Below are 27,620 nucleotides of genomic sequence, written 5' to 3' on the forward strand. Positions count from 1 at the left end.
ATGCCCTTAGGACAATCTCCAGAGACTTTAAATGGTTGTTTTTTTAAAATAGTGTTGTCAGTTTTGTTGTTTCACTGGAGAGTGGGTCTCTGAAGCAACTTTCCCTGTTATCCTGGAAGTGAAACTCTCCACACTGTTTAATTCTAAATCTTCCTAAAATTCAAACATGCCTTCCCAGTAAAGAAGGTAAATGTTTTCTTGTTTCTATTTTTTCATAAACAGAGGTTTTGGTCAGACATGAAACACAGAGCTATTAATATCCAGAGCAGATCTTTACAATATCCTGTCATACTAAGAACTTGTATAATTACTATATATATTTATATGTCATGAGCTAAAGATGTTATTTATATGTTTGTTTTTCCTAGTTTTCTGCTACTCACAGAAATCTGCACCTTTCACTCAGCTTGCTTACTTGATTAGATTGTGCAGTTCTTTGGCTCTACTGATACGTGGATGTTTCCTGCAGAGGACATTTGACATTTTTTGCATTTTTCGTATTCTTACAATCATATAGTTTACAAATGTATAAGTTGATATCCAGTTAAATTCTGATTTTTAAAAACTGGCTTCATCTGATCTTAAATTACATTTTGTAGAAGGTTTTACTGAAATTTGATTATGTATATGCAAGAGTTTCATATAAAAAAGTGAGAAACTTAAAATTTCAGAATTTGAGTGTACCTCATCCTCTTCATCCTTCTGCTGAATGGGAAGTTCCTTCTAATTGCAGCCCTTGATCTTTTTGCCAGTGTACCTGGTTCCATCAGTCACCACTCCTGTGTTTACTTGTGTATGCTCTTCTTGTGACCACTAAAGACTCCTTCCATTCCTTTAACTCTGCTCATATTCCTGAGAAGGAATCCATTGTAGGGCCGTAATGACACAGAACCATTTCAGATGTCTTTGGAAAGCGACTGTATTGCTTTTCCTTGGGTTAATCCTCCACTCTGGGTTCGGTAGTAGAGAGGGGGAGTGGGGTCATGTGGTACGATATGTTTCTACCTCTGCCTAAGATATTATCTAGATAATTTCTTCAGCAGGAGCACAGGTTTGACAGTTTCCTGCAGAGTGAGTTGGTAGATAAAATCGAACCAATTTACTCATACTCTGTGTTTTATTAATATAACTATTTCTTACCTCAGGCTGTACTAACCCAACATTAGTAAAATTGAGGAAAGAGCTTATAGTGATCAATTTTGTAGTGGTAAGTATGCCGTTGGTAATTTCTTTTAATGTAGCATTCTCTTGTGTCCTATTGTAGTGGCTTGTAATTTCTGCCTGTAATAGTGATCTATTGTGAAAATTTACTTCGTGATATACTGTATCTGACTTCTTGATGAATTTCATAGCTAAATGCACATATTAAATAAAGGATTTAATGGTAAAATTTCCATATGTATTGCTTCAATATCTTTGGAAGGACACACAAGAAAATAATCCCTGGTTGCCTCTAGGGAAGAGAATGCCCTAGGCTGGAAGAGAATGCCCTAGGCTGGAGGTCTGAGATAGGAAGTATACCCTTTTATTCCTTCTGAATGTTGTGATGAGTGTAAGTGTTACTAAAACAATAATAAAGCACTAAGAAGTAAGTAAAACAAAAACAACAAAGTAAACAGTAACATAAGGGAAAGTAAATGGATGTGGCAGGGGCTCTGTGCATATAATTCGAGCCAAAGATACTTTGGTGGCCTCTGTTTGGGTTTCTTCTCACAATTGGTGAGCTCTCCATGTTGACTGATGGCTAAGTTTGATGAGAACTTTCTTCTATGTGGTAATTATATTCTAGTATTTTACCATTATTTTGTTCCCTCCAATGTCAGATGATTTAAGAGATTTGCCAGGTTTCTCTTTGACATGAGATTTGTTCTTGATTTGGAGTGTAACTTAATAGAAGTCTTGCTTCATGAATAAAAAGACCATGGTGGTGACTTACTAATATTCTTCCACTAAAGACATTTAAGGCAAGATTTTTTGAGATATTTTAATCTGTATAGATGGTAAAAAATTGCGTCTTTTTCAAATTCTGGTGCCTAAAAATCGGATTGATTAAATCAATTCTTGGTATCATTTTTAAAGATTTCAGCTTTAGCAAGTCTCTTTATATAATGAAGTGGGATTATGTTCACATTTTAGGTTATTGTTATGTAACTGTGTCTTAAACATACAGGTTTTCATTTTTCTTTCTGCCTTTTAGCCGGCCCCAGAAAGTGTGTTTGTGTCCATTTCTACCAGTGCATCCTCTACACATCTCTACGCACTTATACATAGTTCAGCATCCAGCAGAGGTGAGTAAGATGTTGTAAAATACACACTTTCAAATAGAATATTAGTACACAAGAGGAAGTATACAGATGAACATACCCATACCTCTCAGATCTTCAGTGTTTCTGAAAACAGATTGATGTCAAAAATAGTTTCTTTTATATATTATATGACAGTATAGTATCATATGCTTAGACAGATAAAAACTGTATGATTTCATAAAATGATGTTATTTTATAAAACTGTTATTGAATAGTATATAGAAATTTAGAACTCCAACAATTTTGTATAAAGAAAAATTAGATTTTATGAGCCAAGAGCTAAGAAAATCATTGGTTTTAAAATTTTGATGGTAGCTCATTTTCCTTGATGTCTTTTCTTGTTAAGGTAGAGGTCATTCTCAGCATTTTAGTGTCATAAAATGAATGTATAAAATAAATTTTTTATTTCTTTAAGTGAATAGAACTATATATTTTATTTGTGTATATAAAATAAACATATGTATAAATATGCATATATGTTGCATATAAAGACTTTTTAGTTAATACTTTCCTATATTGGTGAGCATTATGTATGTGCTGGTGTGTATGTGTGTTTGTGACTCTTCATTAACCACAATAATGAAGAGGGGAGGGAAGGAGATCATAGATAACCACAAATTATAATCAGTACAAAACTAGTTCATGTATGGAACAAAATGGGTTTAGTGTAAACTGAAGTTAAAACTCTTCCAGGCTTTTGAAGGAGGAGTAATTATCTCAAAAATAACAAAAAATTTTACAAGGAAGAAATATTATGTTAAATTGCGTGACCTTTTGTGAACAATGTATATGTAGCCATAGTGATGTAAATACTGTTTATTGATTTATCTAAAAATATTAGCAGATGTGAGGGTAAGAAGTGATGTAAGAAAGCTGAATTTTCATTTATTATGACAGGCTATAGTCATAAAATGCTGCAATTAAGAGTAAGGCTCAGGAGTTTTAATCCTTAATAACTCTGTAAACTCTAACCCTGGACAAGATAATTAACCTCTCTGCTTCAATTTTGCCGTTCGTGAAATGGTCACAATAAAAAAAGTATACTTTGTTACTGGTGTATTATGAACAGTAAATGAAAAAAATATATATAAAATGCACTTAGAATTATGTACATTAAAGTTAGCTATTATGATCATGATAAATGGTAGTTTGTAGGTAATATCTAAAATTGATAAGGAATAGTAAGACATATGTAGAAATATGGGTGCAACTACTGGAAGAAATTGCAGGAAGAGTTAAAGTGATTGCCCCTGGGGAGGAGTATTGGGGTGTGTACCTGGGAACATTATAAATCTTTTGGCACTATTTAATTTGACATATTTACAGGTGTTACTCTGAAAAAAGTTTGGAAAGTGATTTAATTATGTGTCAAAGTTTCATAGTGATGGTAAGGAGGGAAGAAAAGAGTATGAGACACTGGAAAATGTGCTAAAACTCCCCTCTCACCTGTCTGGTGCCAGTCCCATTCATCATAGGAACTGTTCCAAACTGCTATTTTCAGGCTCCCTCAGGGCACCAGCCTGCTACATGTTCTTTTTAGTGAAAATACCAGCAACTTCTGACTCTCCTATTTCCTTTTTGAACTTTTTATTAAGCAAATCAATTTAACTACTCTCAGCATCTTTAAATTCACCTTTTGCATGTTATTTTAATCAATACTTCAGAGACCAGAGGTGAAAGAGGTAAACACAGAAATGTCTCTGAGGGTGTATGTATGTATGTGTTTGGTTGTTGAATACTGTTACTACAATAATTATTTGTTTCTGTTGTAAACATAAATAATATAATTATAAATTTATTTTACTTTCATAAATTCATATATAATTTTACTATTGTGTATATTGATTTACTAAATAACTTTGATATTTTAAAGGAAAGTAAGTAATATTTGATATTCCTTAAGTACATTGTCATTTTTCTACAGACACAAAAACAGTCAAATTATTCCCTGTGAGGTTATATATATATATATAAATATATATATATATGCATATATATATATATGCAGGATTATATAAATTGGTAGACATAACATTGGGCTGTATGTAGGTAAACTGATTAGAAAGGGCCCCTGTCACTTACTGGATCAAGCATGAGATTCCCAGTTGGGCCAGTGGAGAAGCGCCAGACAGTGACTGAGCACTGCAGACTAAAATAACCAAGAAAGTATGATGCTGAGGCAGAACAGCTAATCACTTGACTCCTAGGATTAAGGAAGGAGCTCTTTTGACAACCAGAAAGGGAGGTTTTAGTGTTGGAAGCTAGAATATTGAAAAAGCCACTGATGGTAGTTAATGTAATTTACAGAAACGGTCATCAGCTTTCTCCACTCTGAAGTTATTAATTTTTCTCTTTGCATACTCTGTTCTTTGGAAGTAAGGGCATAAATCCAGATGACACTCAAGTAGGAGGGAGACATTAAGCTCTGCCTCTTTGAGTGGGTAGAGTTTATATTAACTTGGGCTTCTTCTGTAAGGAAGACTTGTCTCTTCTCTCCCATTTATTTATTTATTCAATTATTTATTTGTATCAGTCTGGTCTCTATATTTATTTTGCACTTTAGGTTATAATCCAAATACTATGTTAATTATTTTGTTGCTCATATTGTTCCATTGCATGCTCTTTAAGATTGGCTTCTTTGTCTCTTTGATATGCCCCCCCCCTTTTTTTTTAGCACTTCCTTGCTTTCTGGGCATAAATATCTATGCAATTATCTTCAAGTGGACATACTACAAAATGTAATTACTAGTGAAATAAAAATATGTCAGTAAATGATTCAATTTAGTTAAACATAAATTTATGTTTTTATAATTTTATCCATTATTTAAATTAATGTTACCTTATTTGGTCAGTAAGTGTGTGTACATTCCAAACTAGAATAAAAATATGTTCTTGTATTATATTTAATACTGATAAATCAGAGAAACTATAGTTCTTTTTGTTAAACTGTGATCTCTAGTAAAAGACTTGTGAAAATTATATATAATGTTATGAATCAAGTGTTCATCAAAAAAGTTTTAAAAGTGTGTCTAAGTAAAGTCTACATTTTAATTAATTTTTTAATTATAGGAAAGCAAGGTATTGCGGACAGTTCCTCTACTAGCAGCATGTCTCCCCCAAGACAAGTGTAAAGTCAAGATTGGTCGTCGCTTTAGTGAAGAAAGGTAAATTAACTTTTAAGGCAATTTAAACTAACACTTTTTTTACACAGATTTTTAAAAATTGTCTCCTCCATGTTATCCATTAGACTTAGAACATGATACATAGAAAGTGGTAAAAAATTTGATTTCTGCCTCTCCTTCAAAATAATATAAGATAAACAAAATAAACGAGAGCACTCCCCTCCCCAACACAGACAAAAATGGAATAAACAAAGAAATTATAGCATTATCTAAATTCCATTTTAAAATATGTTAAGCCTAAAAGGCATGTATATTTACTGTTTATTTCATTTTTATTTTTATTTCAAGATGTTAGGGTACATGTGTTAGATTTAGTTCATTTTTTCTTTCTTTTTTTTTACAATTATGTATGATATACATTTATATAAATAAAGACATATGTATCCATTTCTAGCCCATTAAATCTTTCCTAAGGTACGGCGACTGGAGCTATATTTAGTATTCTAGTTATAGGCACATCATATTTTTAAAAAATGATAGAATACCTTTTTTGTCATGTTTAAAATACTCTTTTTGATAAGGCTCAGTATGTGCAGCAGCTTGTTAGTTGACATCTTTACAGATAGTTCTATAATATTCTTGAATCTGATTTCACAGTGTATTACAGAATTATAATTATATGTTATAAATATATAACTTACTATATGTATATTAAAACTTTTCTACAGGTCTTTTCTTATGTTTGAAGCATATTTGTTGCTTTTCTGCCTATTCACTGTCTTCACAAATTATTTTGAGCCTATCTACACAGTTAATATATATTTTTAGATGAAAAATTTAATTTCTGTTGAAAATATGGAGATTTCTTTTTCAGTTCATTTATCAAAATGCTAAGTAAGACTAGTCCCAGTGCTAAGCCCAAGGAATTGGCCAAACTTTTCCCTTCTTTTATTATTTTAGCTTTATATTATAAAAATAACATGGTAGAACTTTATAAAATCATTTTTCCCCTTCTCTGAAATTATTGGTTAGGCATTTTTTTCTCATACAGAGTTTTCTTTTGCACAATTTGCATTGCCTTGCCCCTAGAGATGAGCTTTGCTCTGGGCTTGGTGCTGCTGTTGAGAATTTTGCCATTTTATTGGGAGTGGAAGCACCAGCCAGAGCTCTTCACATGGCGAGCAGTCACATAATTTACACTGTGACCCTTGTTTCACACAGAGGCTCTTTATAATGATAGTTACTCTATGATTCTTGGATAGATGTAGATCTATCCAAGATCTGCCAACTTGGATCTTGGTTATTTTGTTGCAAAAGTGGTGAGCATCTTTGGTGGTAGAGTGGATACTATCTGGATCCTCTCTGACTTTCGGCTATCTAACCCCCCTTCACAAATGTGCCTGGGGATGAGAAACCTGACACTTTTCTAAATAGCCTACCCCATTTTGAGCTCAATATATTAAGTTCAGTTTTTTTTGATGGTGCCTAATATAGTGCTTACTCGGTAAATTACTATTCACTGATGAATTTTAAACTAAAGCTGATTAATATTAATCTGGTAATTGATTAATTTATGTTTTTGTTAGAATACGTGGTGTAACCATGGGGGGACAATTAAGAGACTTACTACTTTTTGTATCCTTTGTAAATGGAATTTAAAAATACTTATTTTCAGTTTTTTGCTATTAGTACATAAGAAAACAATTGGGTTTTATATTAACCCAGTATACTATGACTTTCTAAATTTATTTGTTATTTGTAGAAATTGTCTTATAGATTCCCCAGAACTTTCTATGTAAGTAGCATTATTATCTGCAAATAGAGTCATTTATACTTACTCCTTTCTGATATTTATGCCTTTTATTTATTTTTCTTGCCTTATTGCAGTAACTGGGAACCTTCAGTACAATGTGTATTATGAATGGTAAAAGCCAGTATCTTCACCTTGATCCCAATCTCAAGAACCATTGTTAAAAGATGATATTGACTGTATATTTTTGCAGATGCCATTTGTTAATTTGAAGATGATACGATTCATTGTCTTTAATTGATCCTTTAACTTGTCTCCTTCCCCTTCACGATCGTACATTGCTTGTAGACAGAGGCTATCCTGTTTATTTCTACATCTCCAGTGCCAGAATGCTTTGACATGTATTTTTGAATGAAGTTCAGTAAGAATTATAACCTCCCCCTCATAGGCTAATAAAGATTCTCGTTTTAAACTTTTAGAGATCCTGAACTTTCAACTGTTTGTCGGAAGTCTGATACATTAATATTATATCCAGGGGCTGAAGCTGCTAATTTGGAAGAATTTATATTAGATTCTCCTGTTTATCCTTCCACAATCATCATCATTGATGGTACATGGAGCCAGGCTAAGGACATTTTCTATAAGAATTCCTTGTTCCGACTGCCTAAACAGGTAAGCTAGTGTTTCAACATAGAATAAATATAAATGCATAATTATGTATGTGGTATATATTTTCTGTGAGGGGATATACATACATTTTTATATATGAATTTAATGGAATTTGTATATATGAATGTATGTATATAGGTATACCTGTGTGTGTGTTTTATATATGCGTACAAAATTTCAAATTTGTCCTTCTTTCTCAATTCCTGCCATCAAACTTTACCATAGTTTAGGCATTTAGCTATATTAAAAGTCCTTCAGACATTTAAACAGAGAAGTCTAAGGATTATTTATTTCTATGTGTCTTATTTTTTTTGTTAAGTATTATGTTTAAACATTTCTTTGATAGCTAAATTACTTTGTTCTTACTAGGAATGGCTACATTTTTATGAAATACTTTTTTTGTCATTCACGATTTTAATCATATGGTTTATCCTTCAATTTTTTGACATAATTGATGATGATACTTTAACTATTGTTGAACTGTTCTTTTTTGATTGGAATGAACTCTACTTGGTCATATTATACTATGTTTTTGATTTATTGCTGAAACTTATATTTTATTTAATGGCAGCATTGAATTTTTATATATGTATTTGTACTTTTATTATAATATTTGGGTACGAAAATAATGTTAACTTCTCCAAATAAATGGGGGAGATTTTAATATTTTTTCTATGGCATGGAATAGTTTAAATAATAGTGGACTCCCCTGCTCCTTAAAAATTACATGGAACTCATTGGTGAAACCACCTGATCCAGGTCTCTTTGAACATGATATTTTTTAAATCCTTCTTTTAGACTGTTTTATTAAAATTGTTCAAGCTTTCTATGTCCATTTGGTTCAGTTTTTAATAGCTTATCTTTTCTAGGGAATTATTCTGTAACCAATTAACAAATGAGTTGCCATATACCTATATATTAAGTACTTGCTTCCTTTTTTTCCCTAATCATACACACATACCCATAAACATTTTTTTCCCTATGAACAGACTCAAAAGGATTTTTCTATTTATTGAGCTTTTAGAAGTATTAACCTTTAGATTTTTTTAATGGCAGACTCAAAAGAGTTTTTCTATTTATTGAGCTTTTAGAAGTATTAACCTTTAAATTGTTTTAATGGCTATTAAACTTTTTCTTATTTCTTTAATTTGAGCTTTTACCTTGATCAATTTATTTCACCTTTTTCAGCTAATTTTTTTTCTAATTTTGTAAGATTTGTGCTAAGAGTACTGTTTCTTTGTTAAGATTACTGAGTTTCTTCTTCTTCTTTTTTTTTTTTTTACATTTTTTATTGATTCATAATCATTTTACAGTGTTCTGTCAAATTCCAGTCTGAGTTTCTTCTTTAATGATAAAGGGAAAGAAGCCTGAAATATTATAATGGTCATTGTATCCTATAGTTTTAGATCGATATGTTTTTGTAGCTATAGCATAGATACAATTTGTGATTTGCTTTGATTTCTTTCTACCCATGGGTAATCAATGAGTTTTTAATTCTCAAATTTTATAATATCTTTGGTCACTTTTTTGTTTTTCTTTCTTAATTTTTGGATTGTATTAAAAGAACATTGCTTACAGTGTTTTGATTAACTTTATGATTTCTGTGAGGGTGAGTACAAGAAGATTTTTATGTGTGTTCTGTGAATATAAAAATTCACCTTTTCTATTTCATGATGAAAGTGTTTACATTTTTTTAAAGTTTGTTATTTGCAGTTTTTCATTATACTTTTATTTTTGCCACATTTAGGCTTTTTTTTTTTTTTACTGAGAAAGGTATATGAAAAGTTTCTATTTGTGTATTTTTAATTAAGTTATCTCTACATTTTCAACAGTTTTTGTGTTATATATTTATCTACTTTGTTGTTGTTGGGTTTATACAAGCTGTGCATTTAGTGAAAAATACCTGTGAAACTCTGATTCTGAGATTTTAATCTCAATTCTTTGTAGTTTTTGGTCCTTTTGACTAAAATGTAGACATGGTTTTTAGATGAGACTCAAATATGCAGAACCATTTTAAAATATAGCTAACACGTTGTATGCTTTGAGTGGGTCAGTCCCATTTCCAAGTCGTTTACATATAATAACTTGTTCAATCTTTCCCCAAATCCCCCAAGGTAAATATTATTATTGTATTAGTTAACAGCTGAGGAAATGGAAGCTCAGAGATGTTAAATAGTTTGCTTTAGATCACATAACTCTTTCCTAGCAGAGCTGAGACTTAAATCCAACTTTAAAGCCAAAGCCTATGGTCGTAGCCAAAGAAGGATATTGCTCCTATAAAGGAAAACTTCCACCATGGCTATTATATTTACATATAATAGCTTCTGTATGTTTATCCAACTTCTTAAGTAATCTCTGTGTTCCACAAGAACTAGCTCATAAAAGGCATGAATACTGTTAGATTGTGATGCATTCTAGGTAAAATTTTATGTTCACATTACATTTAGATATTTCTTAATGTACAAAACAGTTTCAATGAGAGGGTTATCTCTGTAAAACATCTGTGCAAATATTTGAATTATTTTTCTTTTTTGCATGGATATGCCATATCTGCATCTCTAATCCTACAATTTGTGGTAATTACTACATGACTACCACAGAAATGAAGTACATAGTCACATTAAAAAGATTAAAAGCTATTTTAAAGGTAAAAATTCACCAAAATTCTTTTTCTCCTTCAAATTGAGTAGTACTTACAGAAATAGGTAAATTAAATAATTGTCCTAGTCCTACTATGTCACACAGTTCTATTATCTTTTCATCTTCTTATTTTTCCAAACTGGAAGCAAATATAGGTGGATATATACTAAACCTTTAAATGGGTGCCTCACAACCATAAGATAAAAGAAAATGCTTAAACAAGACATCAGATAGATTTGACATGGGGGAAAATATCACCATAAACTAGAATGAAAAGGCAAATGGCTTTTGGGGATAGTATGAATGGATAAAGGCTTCATAAGCTTGAAGTTCTTAGAAATGAATAGGTTAAAAGTGAAAATCTCAAAAAAATGGGTCATAGATATAAAAATAAAGTTAAAAAAAATCAAGTTCAAAGAGTAGAAAATAAATGTATTTCAATAATCATCAATTACCCTACTAATAATATGACAACACAATACTAAGTTCAGCATAAACTTTACTGTTGAAATAACTTCAAACTTACAGAAAAGTTTCAAGAATAATACAAAGGTCTTTCAAATACCCTCCACTGTTAAGTATATGCCATATATGCTTCATAATTCTCTCTCTCTCTGTATGATTATGCTTTTCTGAACCTTTTGAGAGTAAGGAATAGATATCCAAATTTTACTTTTTGAAATTTGAAGTTTGCAGTTCTATCCCAGAAAAATTATCTTTTCCTAAATACTTTTCTTGCTTACAATAAAAAAAAAAGTAATTTAAAACAAAATACAATTTATAAAAACTCAGGTATGTCTTGAGATAGTTTCATCTTAATATACTTGGGAAATATAGATCACTTTAGAAACTATAATATGTGTGTCTTTTTAGAGTGTCATACAATATCCAGCCCAAATATGTGAGTATGGCTTAGTTAGACAAGATATGTTTCTAAAAGTTGCTGAAAAGAACCAATGAAATCTGTGTATTTTCTCTGACTAAAATGTATATATAAATATATATTTTGTATATAAATTTTACCTTATATATAATATATAAATATGTGTATATAAATGTATACTTATATATAAATGTATATAAATACTTTGTATATAAACATTCAAAAAGAAATAGGTAAGTTGGATTGAAAAAGGGATTGATTTTTAAAGGTACCTGTACACATATCTTTAGACATCTGTACAATTATAACGTGATATTGATAGTTGTAGTAACTTTAGTAAGTTCTGAACTACCTTCTATAATGCTAAAAAGTTTGCTTTTTTTTAATATGTCTTCCAATTCTTGAAAAATTTTTTATTTTTTGTGATGATTTTTAGTTAGTAACTCTGTTCCTTAGCTTTTCTGGAAAAAACAATTTTTTATTACATAGTAGACTTTCCTAGGGGCCCTGCTTTAATACAATATGTGGATACAAATAAGTTGCAAGCAGTATGTCTCTTTCATGAGTAATGATAGAAATCCAGCTCCAAAATAAACAAAAGGAAGAATTTGGTAATGTTACTGAGAAACTTAGAATATGTAGGAATGGCTTCAGATTTGGCTGAATCATGTTCTGAAGCAGCTCTATTATTGTGTGTTTCTGATTTTCTCTTATTGTGAATGGACTTTCTCTCTTCCACTGGAAGATGTCTGTGGGAAGCAGCAGACATCTTCCTCCTGGCTTTATTTATTTTAATAGAAAGATGATTTTTTCTTCCCAGAGTCGAATCTTGGGTGGCTTTTTCATTGGGGATGGTGTGCATGGTGGTAGCTTTATTGACAAAGGAAAACTTGGATGACTTCTTGTCTAAGTTTCCCAAATCAAAAATATTGTAGTTTAAGTTAATTAAGTTTTATTTCTAAATGTAATTTATTTGTCATTTTTTTTACCACCCCGTCAATACACATACACCCACATACCTGCATTTTGCGTAAGTTTGTCTTAGCTATTGTTTTTAGTTTAGTTGATCCATTTAGTTTCTGTAGTGGTATAAAGTTTTTGCTTCAAATGAGAGGAAAAAATGAGAGAAAGAAAACAGAAATCAGAATTAACATCCAAAGTATTGATTTTTTTCCCCAAATAAACTAGCAACCGTATGTGAACTTCATACTTATACTTACCTAACTGAGGAATGAAAGGATTGTAATGCAAACCTGTTAATTTGGCCATCTTCTAATCTGGATTTCTAATATATTTAGATCACTTGGCAATGAATGAATCTCTCCCCTCAGAAGAATTTTACACAGGAGACTCTTAACATTTGCTAGGAGTAAGTCCAAGGTGAATATAGAAACGTTTGTAGAGGCTCCTGTCTTTGTTCATTAACTTATTTTCAGTGAGTGTTTGCATATCCTTGCTTTACTGCCTTTAAAACTTTCACTAAAGCTTGATTTCTCTCTTGATAAGCAGACCCCTGTTGGGCACACTCATTGTCTAAGACATTTTCATAAAACCTTTTCTTGTTGTCTACAAAGAGTTGTTAAGGACTGGTTTATGTTACATCTAGTCTGTTGCCAAATTCAAATTCATCGTTATCCTTAAATTTTTTTTAATTGAGGTATAATTAGCACATAACATTATATTAGTTTCAGGTGTATAACATGATTCTGTATTTGTATATATTGCAAAGTGATCTCTACAATAAGTCTAGTTAACACCAATCCCCATATATAATTACAAATTCTTTTTTCTTGTGATATGAACTTTTAAGATATATTTATATATATTTACATATATATATATCTTATATTTAAGATATACTCTCTTAGCAACTTTCAAATATACAACACAGTAGTATTAACTATCGTCCTCATGCTGTATATTACATTGCCATGACTTATTTTGTAATTGAATTTGGTACCTTTTGACCACCTTCACCCAGTTTGCCTGTCCCTCAACCCCCATCTCTGGCAACCACCAATCTGTTTCCTGTATCTACAAGCTCAGGGTTTTTTTGATTTCACATATAAATGAGATCATACAGTATTTGTCTTTCTCTATTTGACTTATTTCACTTAGCATAATGCCCTGAAGATGCATCCAAGATGTCCCAAATAGTAGGATCTCCTTTTTATGGTGTAATAAGATTCCATTATATATACATCCATCACATTTTTTTTATCCATTGATGGACACGGGTTGTTTCCATATCTTGGCTGTTGTAAATAATCCTACAATGAACATGGGAGTGCAGATATCTTTTTGAGTTAGTGTTTTCATTTTCTTCAGATTATCCTTTTAGTTTTATCCAAAATTCCAGTTTTCTTTATTTCTACTACCAGCATTGGGAGTTGGCTTACATTTTAATGCCCTTTTCCCTGTCAAGAGAAGCAAAAAAAAAAAATTTTTTTTTACTTCAGGGTTAAATATGTAAAAGATTCTGGAGGACTGGGGAACAATGCATTGTTATTAAGATGTAGATTCTGAATAGCCTGTTTTACTCATTGTTTGTTAATGACTTCTGTACTTTGCCTTCCAGTAAACATGCTTTCAATTAGTGCTGCGGCAAAATATTTTGTGTCAGGAAACTTCTGTGTCCTTGGGGCATAGTCAGAGCAGTTAGGTGTTAAATGCAGAATGCCACAGGTATACTGTGTTAGTGATTAACTTTTTTGACTTTTGTGTAGTATTCATAATTTTTTTGGCAGAAGGTATTCATACCTTGTGCGTCTTTCTGGCTCATGTGTTGGGGTGTTGTGCACTCACAGGCTGTAATGCTGATCTTCAAGGTTGTAAAAAGCATATTTAAATAGAGAACTTGCGTTAACTTGCTTTTATTGGATGTATGATTCTAAGTGATAGAACATGAAGTGATAAGAACTATGATCTTACTATATGGAAAAAGATAATGTAAGGAAAGTTATCAGAGATCTCAGTGTGGAATCCCTTGCCTCCCTACTTCCATTGGTTCTTTACTGAGTTCTTAACTGTGAACTCACTTCTTTTACTGGAAGAAATCCTCAGATCCCATGGCAGATAATCGTATAATTTTTGAACTGAAAAGAATCTGGAAGAATAATAAATTCTCAGCATTTCAGAAGTGAGAAAGTTAAAGGCCAGTAATAAGTGACTCTTCTAAATTAGCAGCCAGGTGAGAAGATAACTAGGAGTATAATCTGGTTCTCCAGCTTTCTAGTTTAGCATATAATGCTCTCCCTAGAATATGCTAATTAAAATTTGAATTTAATTTGTTTTAAAATTAACCTAAACTTCTGATTTTAAGTCACAGATCATTTGGTCTAACTTAGTTCCTTAAATGTAAGGCAGTTCTTTCCTCCAGTGTAGTAGGTCACGTAGAGGTAAACAGTAGTAAGAGTGTGAAAGAATGCTCTCTGCCTTCCTTCTCACTGTGGTTCATGGACCAGCCAGCTGCACTGGCATCACTTGGTAGTTTGTTAGAAATGCAGAATATCAGGTTCTACCTTAGAACTACTGAGAATCTTCATTTTAACAGGATACATGGGTAGTTCCTTTGCAGATTAAAGTTTGAGAAGCAGTACTGTACTAGATATTTTTAAATTGAGATATAATTCATAATCTTTAAATTTACTCCTTTAAAGTGTACAGTTCAGTGGGTTTTAGTTATATACGAAGTTGTACAACTATCACCACTATCTTATTCCACAATAGTTTCATATTCTGGAGCTTTATGCTTCCCAAAACCTTTGTACCCATTAGCAGTCATTTTACCCCTTCCTCCATTCCCAAGTCCAGACAGGGACTCATCTGTTTTTTTGTCTCTGTACATTTGCTTATTCTGGACATTTCTTATTTATGAAATTATGCAATATGTAGTCTTTTCTGTTTGGCTTCTTTGATTTAGCTTGAATGTTTCAGAGTTCATCCATGTTGTAACATATATTAGTACTTCATTCTTTTTTTGTGACTGAATAATTTACCATTATGTGTACATACAACATTTTGTTTATTATCCATTCATTGGTAGATACTTGGTTTGTTTCTGCTTTTTGGCTGTTATGAATAATGCTGTTATAAATATTCATGTACAAGTTTTGTGTGAATACGGGTTCTGAGTTCTTTTGGGTATATACCTAAGAGTGGATTTGTTGAGTCATCTAGTAACTCTATGTTTAACTTTTTGAGGAATTTCCACACTATTTTCCAAAGCAGCTACACTGTTTTACGTTTCCTCTACCCATGTATGAGTGATTCAGTTTTTCCATATCCTAGCCGACACTAGTTATGTCCTTTTTAATTTTTTTTAAATTGTGGCCACCATGGTTAGTATGAAGTGGTATCTCATTGTGGTTTTTATTTGTGTTCCTTAGTAAGTTATGATGTTGAGCATCTTTTTATATGCTTATCAGTTATTTGTATAAGTTCTTTGGAGAAATATCTTTCAGATCCTTTGCTGCTTTTTAAATGTAGTTTTTTTTATTGTTGAGTTGTGAATGTTATTAATATATTTTGTAATATAGCCTCTTGGCAGATTTATGACTTGTAAATATTTTCTCTTATTCTGTAGTGTGTCTTTTTACTTTCTTTATTGTGCTATTTGATCCAAAAAAGCTTTTAATTTTGATGAATTTCAATCTATGTACCTATGTATCTATGTATCTATATAACTATCCATGTATCTATGTATCTATCTATCTGTCTGTCTGCCTATCTATCTAGATTTCTTGACTACTCCATGTTTTAACACTCAGAGGGAAAAAAAGTAAGGAGTGGAATATTGAAAGTTCTCAGTGTAAAGTCAAAGGAAAGTTCAGATTTGGGAGAAGTGCTTCATATTCCCTCAGTACCAAATGTTGGAAATATTTTCAGAAGTCAAAAAGCTGTTAACTATGTTCTTTATAATTTAATTTTCCAAACACCCTGATCATGATTATTATGTCTCAGTCACTTTTCTAAATACAAATATTAACTCATTTAATTATCATAACAATTTCAGAAGGTAGGTGTTACTAAGATTTCTGTTTTGTGGAAGCAGAAACTGAGTCAGAGATGCTCAGTAACTTGCCTCAGGTGACATAGCTAGTATGTGGTGGAACTACTAAAGAGGCCTAACGTGTATTTTTTAAGTTTTTATATAAAATATGTTGTTATTAAGAAGTTGAAAGACTAATTCCTAATTTAATCACAGAGAAGGGTGGAGAAGATACTGTGTGAGAGCATGTTGAGAATGGGTTAGGGTTGGTTTGGAAAATTATACTGCAATTTGAGTAACCATCTAATGTTATGCTAGTATTTTTTGGGGGTGTTTTATCTTTGGGGATTCACTGACTAGACTTCATTTTTGTTATTTAATTTATTTATTTTTAATAGAAGTACTGAGGATTGAACCCAGGACCTCCTGCATGCTAAGCACATGCTGTACCATTGAGCTATACCTCCACCCCCTTTTTTGTTATTTTAAATTAGACTTGACTGATAACTTTTACATATATTTTATGTACCTTTCTTATGAAAGATTAGAAATAGTTTCACACACTTTCCCATAGCTAGATAGTTATTATCATCTAAAATGATGACAATGCCTGGTATGGACAGTGTTTAAACTTTTAGCCATTTTAGTAGCTGCGTAGGAATATCTCGTGTGGCTTTAATTTGCATTTACCTAATGATTAATGATGCTGAGCATCTTTTCATGTGCTTAATTGCCATCCATATATCTTCTTTGGTTAAGTATACATCAAATGTTTTGCCCATTTTTATGTTTGCCTCTTTGTTTTCTTATTGATGAGTCTGAGAATTCTTTTTACATTCTGAATACAAGCCCTTTCAAATCACTTGTGTGGTTTGCAAATGTTTTCTCCTAGTCTATTGCTTGCCTTTTATTCCTATCAGCAGTTTTTTTGAAAGTGCTGAATTTCTTAATTTTGATGAAGTCCATTTAATCCAATTTTAAATTAATACATACAGATTTTAAGATAAAGAATCTACCAGATAAGTCAACTTATTTTACTTTTATGCATGAAGGTGGAAAGAAATAAAGTTTCAAAGTTTTTATGGTTAACAAAACTATATTTCAAGTATTTATATCTTAAGAATACAAACAGAAGTTACAGGATTCTTCCCAGGGCATTCATTTGTCAAACAAGACAACCAATTAAAAAACCAGGTTTTTTAGATACAGGTTAGAGTCACAGGAAATACAAAGCTCCTTTGAAACTACATGACTTGAGAGACTCCTTTGTTACAAGTAAACATTTTTAAGGATGGTTTTATCATAGACAGTAGAACAGGCTGATTACAGTTGTAACTTCACACACAGCCTCTATGCTAGACTTTTGTTCTGTTTGTTACCAGGACAGACCCTCTGACTCAGAATGTTCTGCCATCTGCAGCTGTAGGAGAAAGAGCCTGAGCATCTCTTATTTTTCTGAGATTCCTTTCACTAGCAGTTGCTAATTAGGAGGGCCTGTCTTCTCAAAGAAGGAATCCCATTAGTTACTAGCTTCTTGGAGAAAACTGCAAGGCCGAGAAACTTAAAATTTACAAAGTGAAATAAGAAAGAGAAAATTTATTTTAATAAATATGGGTAATGAATGTTTTGTTTTTAAAAGATACTGATATAAATGTGTATATACATAAATACATAACACGTATCTGTACACTCAGGTATAAATAACATACACTTACATATATATATATAGTGCAGTTGTTAACAGAGGTTGCTTTTTTTAAAAAACGTTAAATACAGTTGTTTCACTTTCCTTATCAAATACACTGTGGAAATTTTGTGCAAAAAATGTTAGAGAAGCTTCTTGTTCTGAGTTCTTACTCTGCTGTACTATTTTTTGCTTCTTCCAGTTTTATCGAGATATAGTTGACATGTCGCACTGTATAAGTTTAAGGTGTACGGCATAATAATTTGATTTACATACATAATGAAATGATTACCACACTGAGTTCAGTGAGCATCTGTCATCTTGTATAGACACAAAATAAAAGAAATAGAAAATAAATTTTATTTTATTTTCTCTCATAACAATTTTAAAACATTTAAATGGCCTCAGCATAGTGTTGAAGTGCCATCTAGTGTTCCTAAGCACAAGAAGGCTGTGGTGTGCTTTATGGAGAAAATATGTGCACTAGGTAAGCTTCATTTAGGCCTGGGTTACATAGTGCTGTTTGCCAAAGAGTCAGTGTTAATGAATCAATAATATATATTAAATAAGGTATCTGTAAACAAAAACACACATAAAACAAGGTTATGTGCTGATTGACCAAACCAAAAATGTTGTGACCAGGGCTGAAGGGAACCAGATCTTGTATTTCCTCAAGGGCAATAGCTCAATATTTGCTAATTCCATTTTTACAGCAACCTTATAAAACCTAACTATTACAAATAACAAGAATCAATTGCATATAAACTTCTCACTGAAGTTTAAGTTATATAGAAGTTGGTCCAAATCGTAAGTGTCCAACTCTGTGAATCTTCACAAAGTGAACATACCTGTAGCCAGTACCCAGATCAAGAAGGAGAATATAAGCAGAATACAGAAACCTCCCATTTCCCTTTCCTGTCATTATGCCCTCCCATCCCCACAAAAGAAACTAACCTTTATCTTGATTCTAAAAGCATAGTTTTGCCAGTTTTAAGCTTTATATAAATGGAATCATATTTGTACTTTTTTATGTCTGGCTTCTTTCATCAACATTAAGTGTACGAAGTTCATTCATGTTGTTGCTTGTACTTTAGTTTTTATCATTGTGGAGCATTCCATTGAATATACCACAATTCATTCATTCTATTGTTGATAAGAATTGAAAGTATTATAAATAGTGTTGTGAAGGAAAAGCCAGGCTGGGCTAACAAGCTAACTCACAAATCTAAGTGTAACAAGTGTCGGATTACTGATCTGAGTTCTGCTGGGCTAACTCATAAATCTAAGTTAGTTAGTGCCGTGTTGGTTTGCTGATTCCCTGCTCATGTTTTTTTGCTAGCCAGCTGAATTTTCAAAGAGACGTATCTGGCCTTGAAATGTTGTTTTGCTGCCTCCCTGCCTCTACTTTTGTGATAATGATGCTGCTAAAGCTGTTCAATGCCTATTGACCAAATAACCCAAGCTTGTAATTAACCCTATGAAATCTCATGCACACGTCTTGGAGGTGCTCAGAGCTACGGAGCAGAAGCCCCTCTGAGCCCACCGGCGTAATACATCTAAGTACTCCAACCCTCCGAGTGGTGCTTGTTTCTTGGCTGGCCTGTCATTTCCATAACAGTGTTAATATGAACAATCTTATACTTGTCAGCCTAGTGTTTTTATTTTTAAAAACATTTCCACTTAAATTACATGAAATGCAAATATGAAAAGTTACTTATTGTCATATGAACATCTCTAAATCAACAACTGTAAGCTAAAAATGTTGTGAAACTTTTTTTAAGTTTAGCATACAAGGTATTACTTGTGAAGATAATGAGGGCAAAGTTGTGCCGATGAACTGTTTAAAGGATAGCTTTGTTTGCACAAAAGAAAAACTTTTATCCATCCAGAAACTGCAATCATAATCCTGACACATAAATAAGATTAAGTATTTTGTTTTAAGTTGGACTGGGTAAAAGAGTTAATAGAGTAAATAAAAGCCAATGATGGAAGTTCATTTCCTGCTGTAATTACTAACGGAGGGTTCTCAAAATCATTATTACTACCCAAGTATTCATGTGTTCACGTATATTTTACATTCTCTGAGGATATATCTTTATTATAGAATACCATATGCAAATATAATGAGATTTATAATTACTTATAATAAAGATTATTAAAACTTCTAGTAATAATCATTTATATTTCTTTATAAATTGCCTGTAAGATATATTTTGTCTAGGATACTTTGCCTATAATTTTTGGTAGCCACAATATAATCAATACCATATGATATCCCTTTAAATTACAAAATTCAAAACATTGGGAAAAAAGGGAGAGGATTCCAAATGCATGTAAGTGCGTATGCTACATCATAAGTATGCTTGACAATCTGACATTGTCAAATGTTAAATTATGTTAAAAAACATAATAAAAGTAAAGAAGCGGCATTAAAACAATAAAATTTGGGGAAGACCAGACACTATAGTTTCATGATCCTGATCAGTTCCGTTTTTAGCAATTTAATTCTTACTGAGAATCAAATTAAAATAGAGACTTGATTGCCTCTGATGATCCCTTCTCTAAAGTTTACTGTCTTACCTAGGTCATACCTTTCATGTAAGTGAAGAAAATGCTATATATAGGTATACAGTATATTGAGCTATACCATGTGAGTTTAAAGAAAGGAGATACGTAGTTTCTAGTTAAATATTACAGTGGGCTGCAGGTTGTGTCTGAGACTTGTGAGCATAAACTAGAGAAGTTCTTTCAGTGTGTCATTATTATCCATAAAGTAGATTATGAACTTGGATCAAGAGATCAAAATGACTTGTTTAGGGATATTTGTTTTAAACCCAAGCTAAACACAAAATTAAATCAGATGGTTCACTATAATCTTAAGTTCTTCTTAATGAATCATACTTAGTTCTGTTTTATCTATATTTTGGGTAATTTACCATTAAATATTCTAATAATGTGTCTATATGATCACATAACAATTCCTTTCCCACCTTATGCCATGTAGATATAGACATCACTGTATCTAGGGATGTATCTAAGAAACAAAATAACTTATGAAAATACAATTATTTAAGTTGATAAAGTATGGAATAGTGGAGAGCTGCAAATACGCTACTTGAAATATCATTTATTGAATGTTCAAAGACAAAAAGGAAAAAACTGTGTCCTTTGCCACAAATAACAAATATTGGCAAGGATGTGGAGAAAAGGGAACCCTTGTACTCTCTTTGTGGGAATGTAAATTGGTGCAACTACTGTGGAAAAAAGTATGGAGGTTCTTCAAAAAAACTAGAAGTAGAACTACCATATGATCTAGCAGTTCTACTCCTGGATGTACATCTGAAGAAAACAAAAACACTAATTTGAAAAGATGCACGCACCCCAGTGTTTGTAGCAGCAATATTTACAATAGCCAAGTTATGGAAGCAAACTAAGTGTCCATCAAGAGGTGAATGGATAAGGAAGATGTGTGTGTGTGTATATATATATGCAGTGAAATTCTACTTAGCCATAAAAAAGAATGAAATTCTGTCTGGAGGATCTGGAGGGTATTATACTTAGTGAAATAAGTCAGAGAGAGAAAGACAAATAATGTATGTTATCACTTATATGTGAAATCTAAAAAATAAAATAGTGAATATAACAGAAAAGAAACAGACTCACAGATAAAGAGAACAAGCTAGTGGTTACCATGGGGAGAAGGAAGCAGGGAGCAACAAGATAGGCATAGGGGATTAAGAGGTCCAAACTACTGTGTATAAAATTGAAAGCTATAAGGATATACTGTACAGCACAGGGAATATGGCCAGTATTTTATAATAACTACAAATGGAGTATAATCTTTAAAAATGGTGAGTCACTATGTTGTACACCAGAAACTTATATAGTATTTTAAGTCAACTGTACCTCAATAAACTTTTTAAGAATGTCCTTTCTGTTGAATAGTACTTAAAGCATAGCAGAGACTCAATAAATATTTATAGGATGAATGAAATATAAAGTATATCTGTGGGAATATATAACTACACTTACAAAGCATGTGAATATATGACAACTATAATCCATACTTTAAAATACATTGTAAACTGGTAAAAGTACCCAGATTTCTGTAAACCAAAGAATTACATTTTCAGGTGGGACTCAGTATTTACAGTTAACTTTGTGGTTATGTCTGAACACTTGGAACTTTTCTTCAATGTAATTATCTCTGTGGATCTTATTCATACTTAGCAAATCTGTTTTTAAAGTGTTTCTAATCAATACAGAGGATAAAAACAAGAATTAAATTTTTTCCAATCACAATCATCTCTACAGATACTAACTACTATATATAAAACAGATAAACAACAAGGTCCTACTGTACAGAATAGGGAACTATATTCATTACCTTGTAACAACCTGTTATGAGAAAGAATATGAAAATATGTTTATAGGTATAACTGAATCACTATGCTGTACGCCAGAAATTAACATAATGTTATAAAAATGATTATACTTCAGTTTTTAAAAAAGGAGGGGAAAAAGCCCTAATCATCTCTATAAACATCTATTTGGAATAAGTATGCCTGTTACTTTATATGATCCACATATTATTCACAGTAGACTTAATACTTACTGAAACTCATAAGTCTATAATAATTTTTGATATGTCTTTGTTTTTAACTTGGTCATTAAAATTATCTTAAGTATTATTATAGTGAAAACAATACATCATGAAAATCTACTTTTTTCACCAAAAATTTTGTTACTAATGTTCACTATCCTAAATGATACCAACTTAAGTCAGTATTCTACTAACACAGTGATGATAATATTGCCTAAAAACTTTTTCTGGGAAACAAATGAGATAAATTTTAAATAGCTTTGAGAACTATAAATTGCCACATGGTTAGTAAGAACTGTCAGTGTGTTTTCATAAATATGAAGAATGTCAATAGTATTTCTTCTTTTAAAAAGAAAAAGACAGAAATTATGAGAGAAATGGACATCGTACACCATATTAAATAAGAAGAAATAAGCACCCTCTTTCATAGAGTTCTGCTTGTTTTGCTTGAATTTTTAAAAACACTAGTTATAAACTATGATCTAGTGGGAATGCTGACCAATGTTAAAGGATTTCAGTTCCACAAAGTAAAAACTCAGTAATACTTGAGACTGACTTCAGAATACTTTGAGAATGCAAGTATGATCTGGTTCTCTGAAGACTATGATAATTTCAGTGAGGGGAGTGTTTTAGGACCTCCACTCCAGCTCTCTAGCATTCTAAGGCAGGTTCCTATCACCCCTATACATTCTTTAAAAGTTGAGTATTATAAATACTATGTAAGTCATTATGAAGATGAAATCCCATTAAAAAAAATTGAATTCCCCAGAAATATAAAAAAGTTATCATGTACCGAAAAAAAGAAAAGAACAAAAATGTCTACCATCTTTATCATCACCATACTCTTGTTTATTAATATATATTTGAAATTCAATCAAATAAAATGGAAGAATTAAGGATAAATAATATTTTGCCTAAAATATAACATTTTATTACATAATTTTACCTGAATATTAGTATGAAATTATGTCACAAAGAATAAATAATAAAAATCTCTATATGTCCTCATTTAGAATTATAACCAGTAGTTTCAGTGCACATCATTAGTGTCTATATTAAATTTATACTTTTAGCAAGACAAGGTGATTAAATTAAAACAATATATGAAACTAATCAGATACCAGTTTACACCATCACATTGGCAAAAATTAAAATAATAATGCAATATCCAGGATTGTTGAGTGTATGGGATCACAGATGCTTTCGTAGACTGTTAGTGGAGACTGATCTGGCAGTGTCTTTCAAGATATAAAATGTACATACCTTTTGACCCGAAGTTCACTTCTAGGAATCTAATAAAAATTTTCCCAAGTTCAAAGATATCCACTAAAATATAGTAATGACACCCTAAATGTCCAGTGAAAGGGATGGTTAAAAGAATTATAATACTTATGCACTGTACTGACATAGAAACAGATCCACAAAAAAGAAAAAAGAGGAAAAAAAATCAAGTTCCAGAGTAATTCAGTCAGCTGACATTAAGGGTTCTGCCTGTTTTTAGAACAAATCCCTTAGACATAACGGGGTACATAAAGAGACAGTGAATGAAAGACGTACCTAAATCTCTCCTGAATTTGGTAGTAGTAGCTAGTTGAGGGACAAAAGCCAAGAAAATAGGGGACAACAGAAGAAACGCAAAAAGAGAGAGAATATGGCAAAAGACAAGACCTGGGAGCATGTGAAGAAAGAACAGGGTTATTAAAAATTCAATTTTAAATAGTTCACCTTGTTACAATCCTTCCCCTGCCCCGCGACTTCATCTGCCCAGACATTCATTAGTCTACTATGTACAGATGAATGCTTTGTGCGAGTGGTGTCGGATAAATTGTGGGAAAGGGGCAGCATTCCACATCTGGATAGAGAGGAAGCCGAGAAAAAGGAACATCCACAGGAGGTAAGAGTGCAGCAGAATTAGGAGGTATGAACTTTCAGCTGCAGGATAAATGAGTCTCAGTTATGAAATGTACAGCATGGGGAATATAGTCAATAATTATGTAATATCTTTGTATGGTGACATATTGTAATTAGACTTACCATGGTGAGCAGTTTGAAATGTATAGAAAAAAATCACTATGTTGTGTAACAAGAACTAACATAGTGTTGTGGTCAGTTACACTACTTCAAAAACAAACATACAAACAAACTCATAGAAAAAGAGGTTAGATTGTGGTTACCAGAGGCGAAGGAGGAGGGGAAGGGGGAGTTGGAGGAAGGCAGTCTAAAGGTACAAACTTCTAGTTACAAGATAAATAAGTACTAGGAAGGTAATGTACAGCACAATGACTATAGCCAAGGCTAACACTACTGTATGATATATAGGAAGGTTAAGAGAGTAAATAAATCCTAAGCGTTCTTATCACAAGGAGAAAATTCTTTTTGTTCTTTCTTTTCTCCTTTCTTTCCCTTTTATTGTATCTATATGAGAACATGAATATCAACTGAACCTGTTGTGGTAATTGTTTCACAGTGTATGTAAATCAAATCACGTTGTACACCTTAAACTTATACAGTAAGGTGTGTCAGTTATTTCTCAATGAAGCTGAGAAGTTTATCTTCTGATTCTTTACTGATCAGGAATTGACTGTAGCATTGCACATTAATTTGTTTTTACCCAGGATCAGCTAACTGTTAAATTACTACTTTTCAAATGGCATAATGTATATTCTTCAGAATAAATTCTTACCGAGGTCAACTTTTAGGAGACTTCACATGTACCTGTATAAAAGACTAAGAGTTAATTTTCAAATAATAATTTTACAATGATGCACATTTGGGGGGGGGTTAATTAGGTTTATTTATTAGTTTTTAGAGGAGGTACTGGGGATTGAACCCAGGACCTTGTGTATGCTTAGCTCTACCACTTAGCTCTATCCCCCCAAATGATGCACATTTTTAAAAAAGGATTATTTAGTGCATTTTGTTTTACACATTGATTCTTTTAAACTACTTTTAATTTAGTTTTTTTTCACAGGAACAGAAGCTATGCCATTTTAGGTCTGTCCGGCCATGACTTGTATAGCCTAATGTATTGTATTTGACAGTAAGGTGTGGCTGCTGTTGCAGTTAACTGTTGCTACATATGCAGGGGCAATTAACTTGGCAGGTTAGAGACTGCTATCCTTAGAACATTCTTGGGAGAATGGCCAGTGGCATCTGAGAATGTAAATGGTAAACAGTTTCCAACACAGATATGAAACTTTCCCTAAATGATAAGAGTAGCTCATTGTGCTTAACTGTACAAACAATGTGATATATAATGAACACCTGCTTTTTTCTGAGTCTGAAATTTGGTATGTACTAGGCAGAAAGTATCTGTGACTAACTTCCAATAAAGACCTTGGATACCATGTCTCTGATGAGTTTTCCTAGTAGGCAACACTTCACGCAGGTTGTCACAGTTTAATGCTGGAGGATTTAAGTGCATCCTATTTGACCTAACTGGGAGAGGACTCTTGGAAGCTTGAGGCTGATTTCCTCTGGGTGTGTGTCTTTTCCCTTTGGTGATTTTGCTTTGTACTCTTTCACTGTAATAAATCTTTGTCATACATTCAAGTCAATGCTGAGTTCTGTGAATCCTAGTGAATCACTGGACTTGTGGGTGGTCTTGGGAACCCGTGACAAACTGCCTAACAAAATGCGGCAAAACTTAGCATCTTAAAACAACCATATTATTGTATCTCACAACTTTGTTGGTCAATAATTCAGTTTGACTTGTTGATAGAGGTCACTTAGTGGTGTTCATCTAATAGTTGGTCTGGACTGGCGGATCCAAGAGCTTTATCCTTGTATCTGGCACTTCGGCAGCAATGGATGGAAGGCTGTGCTCAGCTGGGACTGTTGACTGGAATGCATCCGTGTGGTGTCTTCTGTATTAGAGCCCTGAAATGCCAATTAAGAAATTAACCTACCCTGAATAGACAGATAATTCACTTACTTATCTTATACTTCTGAAATACTTATATTTTTATTCTTAGCAGAAATAATTGGAGTTCTGAATTCCTTATATTATCACATATTTTGTAATATGTGATTATTAGTTCCTTTTATTTTCCCCAACTGCCTTGCCTTTACACGTTAAGGAATTTCTTTTTGTTTAGCTAAATAATTGTGTTCGTGTTATCCATACCCTATGTGATTTTATTAATGAGTAACATCTTCTCTTGCCTTGTATTTCTAAGAAGAGAATGTTTTTATTATATCCTCTTTAGAGTGACTATTCTAGTTGTTTTTATCTTAAACATTTCCATATTCACTTTTTCATTTGAAAATGAAAAATATGAACTGTATACAAATGATAGGCCTAGATGCATTGTAATTTTTTTCTCCAGAAGAACTATGGAGGCATGAATTCCCTTTGCAGAAAATATTATCACTTTTTATGACTAGAAATGATTCTTAATATGGAAAAATTTTGAACCTGTGATTAGCAATGTTTCTTTACTCACTGGTTTGTAGTTCCTTGACAGCCCTTGGATTCTTTTTTAATGAATATGATGAAGAATTCTTGAATCTTCTCAGTGACTTTTATATATTTTAGCTCATAGTTTGATAGCTTCACATTTGAGTTCCATCAGAACTCATGAATGAATGTTATTCAATTCTAATTTATTTGTATTCAACAATCATGTTTATAAAAACAACACTGTAAACTGACTATACTTCATTAAAAAATCATGTTTATTTTTTGGTATTAACAATAAATGATATCTCTATTGGATACTATTAAGCATTAGAAAGTAATTTCAGCATGCATTATTTAATTTCATTCTTTGATCAAATTGTAAGATAGTTTGAATAAGTATTATTTTTAATTGAATCATAATGTTTTATAGTAGCGGTTAATTTGGCATTCTCTATATGTCAAGGATTATATTTCATATTTGTGAATATTACATGGCTCTCATTTTAAGAAGCTCTCTCTCTTCATAACTTGCTCCAGTATATATTTACAGTAATATTGTTTCTGTTGTTTA

At 32.0% G+C, this 27,620-nt stretch overlaps 1 protein-coding gene and 1 long non-coding RNA gene across 2 annotated transcripts in view; one reads left to right on the forward strand and one right to left on the reverse strand.

Annotated features, from left to right (window-relative positions):
• DTWD2 (DTW domain containing 2) overlaps positions 1-27,620 on the forward strand; it is a 97,880-nt gene that overhangs the window by 17,734 nt on the left and 52,526 nt on the right. Inside the window, exons 2-4 of the mRNA XM_072957922.1 lie at positions 2,198-2,288; positions 5,376-5,470; positions 7,658-7,850. Of these exons, the coding sequence (XP_072814023.1) occupies positions 2,198-2,288; positions 5,376-5,470; positions 7,658-7,850 (379 nt within the window). The remainder of the gene's footprint in view (positions 1-2,197; positions 2,289-5,375; positions 5,471-7,657; positions 7,851-27,620) is intronic.
• LOC140694963 (uncharacterized) overlaps positions 26,335-27,620 on the reverse strand; it is a 66,064-nt gene continuing 64,778 nt past the window's right edge. The window contains exon 6 of the long non-coding RNA XR_012070619.1: positions 26,335-26,526. This is a non-coding gene — a long non-coding RNA (uncharacterized lncRNA). The remainder of the gene's footprint in view (positions 26,527-27,620) is intronic.

This window comes from Vicugna pacos, chromosome 3 (genome assembly GCF_048564905.1).
Source record: "Vicugna pacos chromosome 3, VicPac4, whole genome shotgun sequence".
In the NCBI taxonomy this organism is placed as follows: Eukaryota; Metazoa; Chordata; class Mammalia; order Artiodactyla; family Camelidae; genus Vicugna; species Vicugna pacos.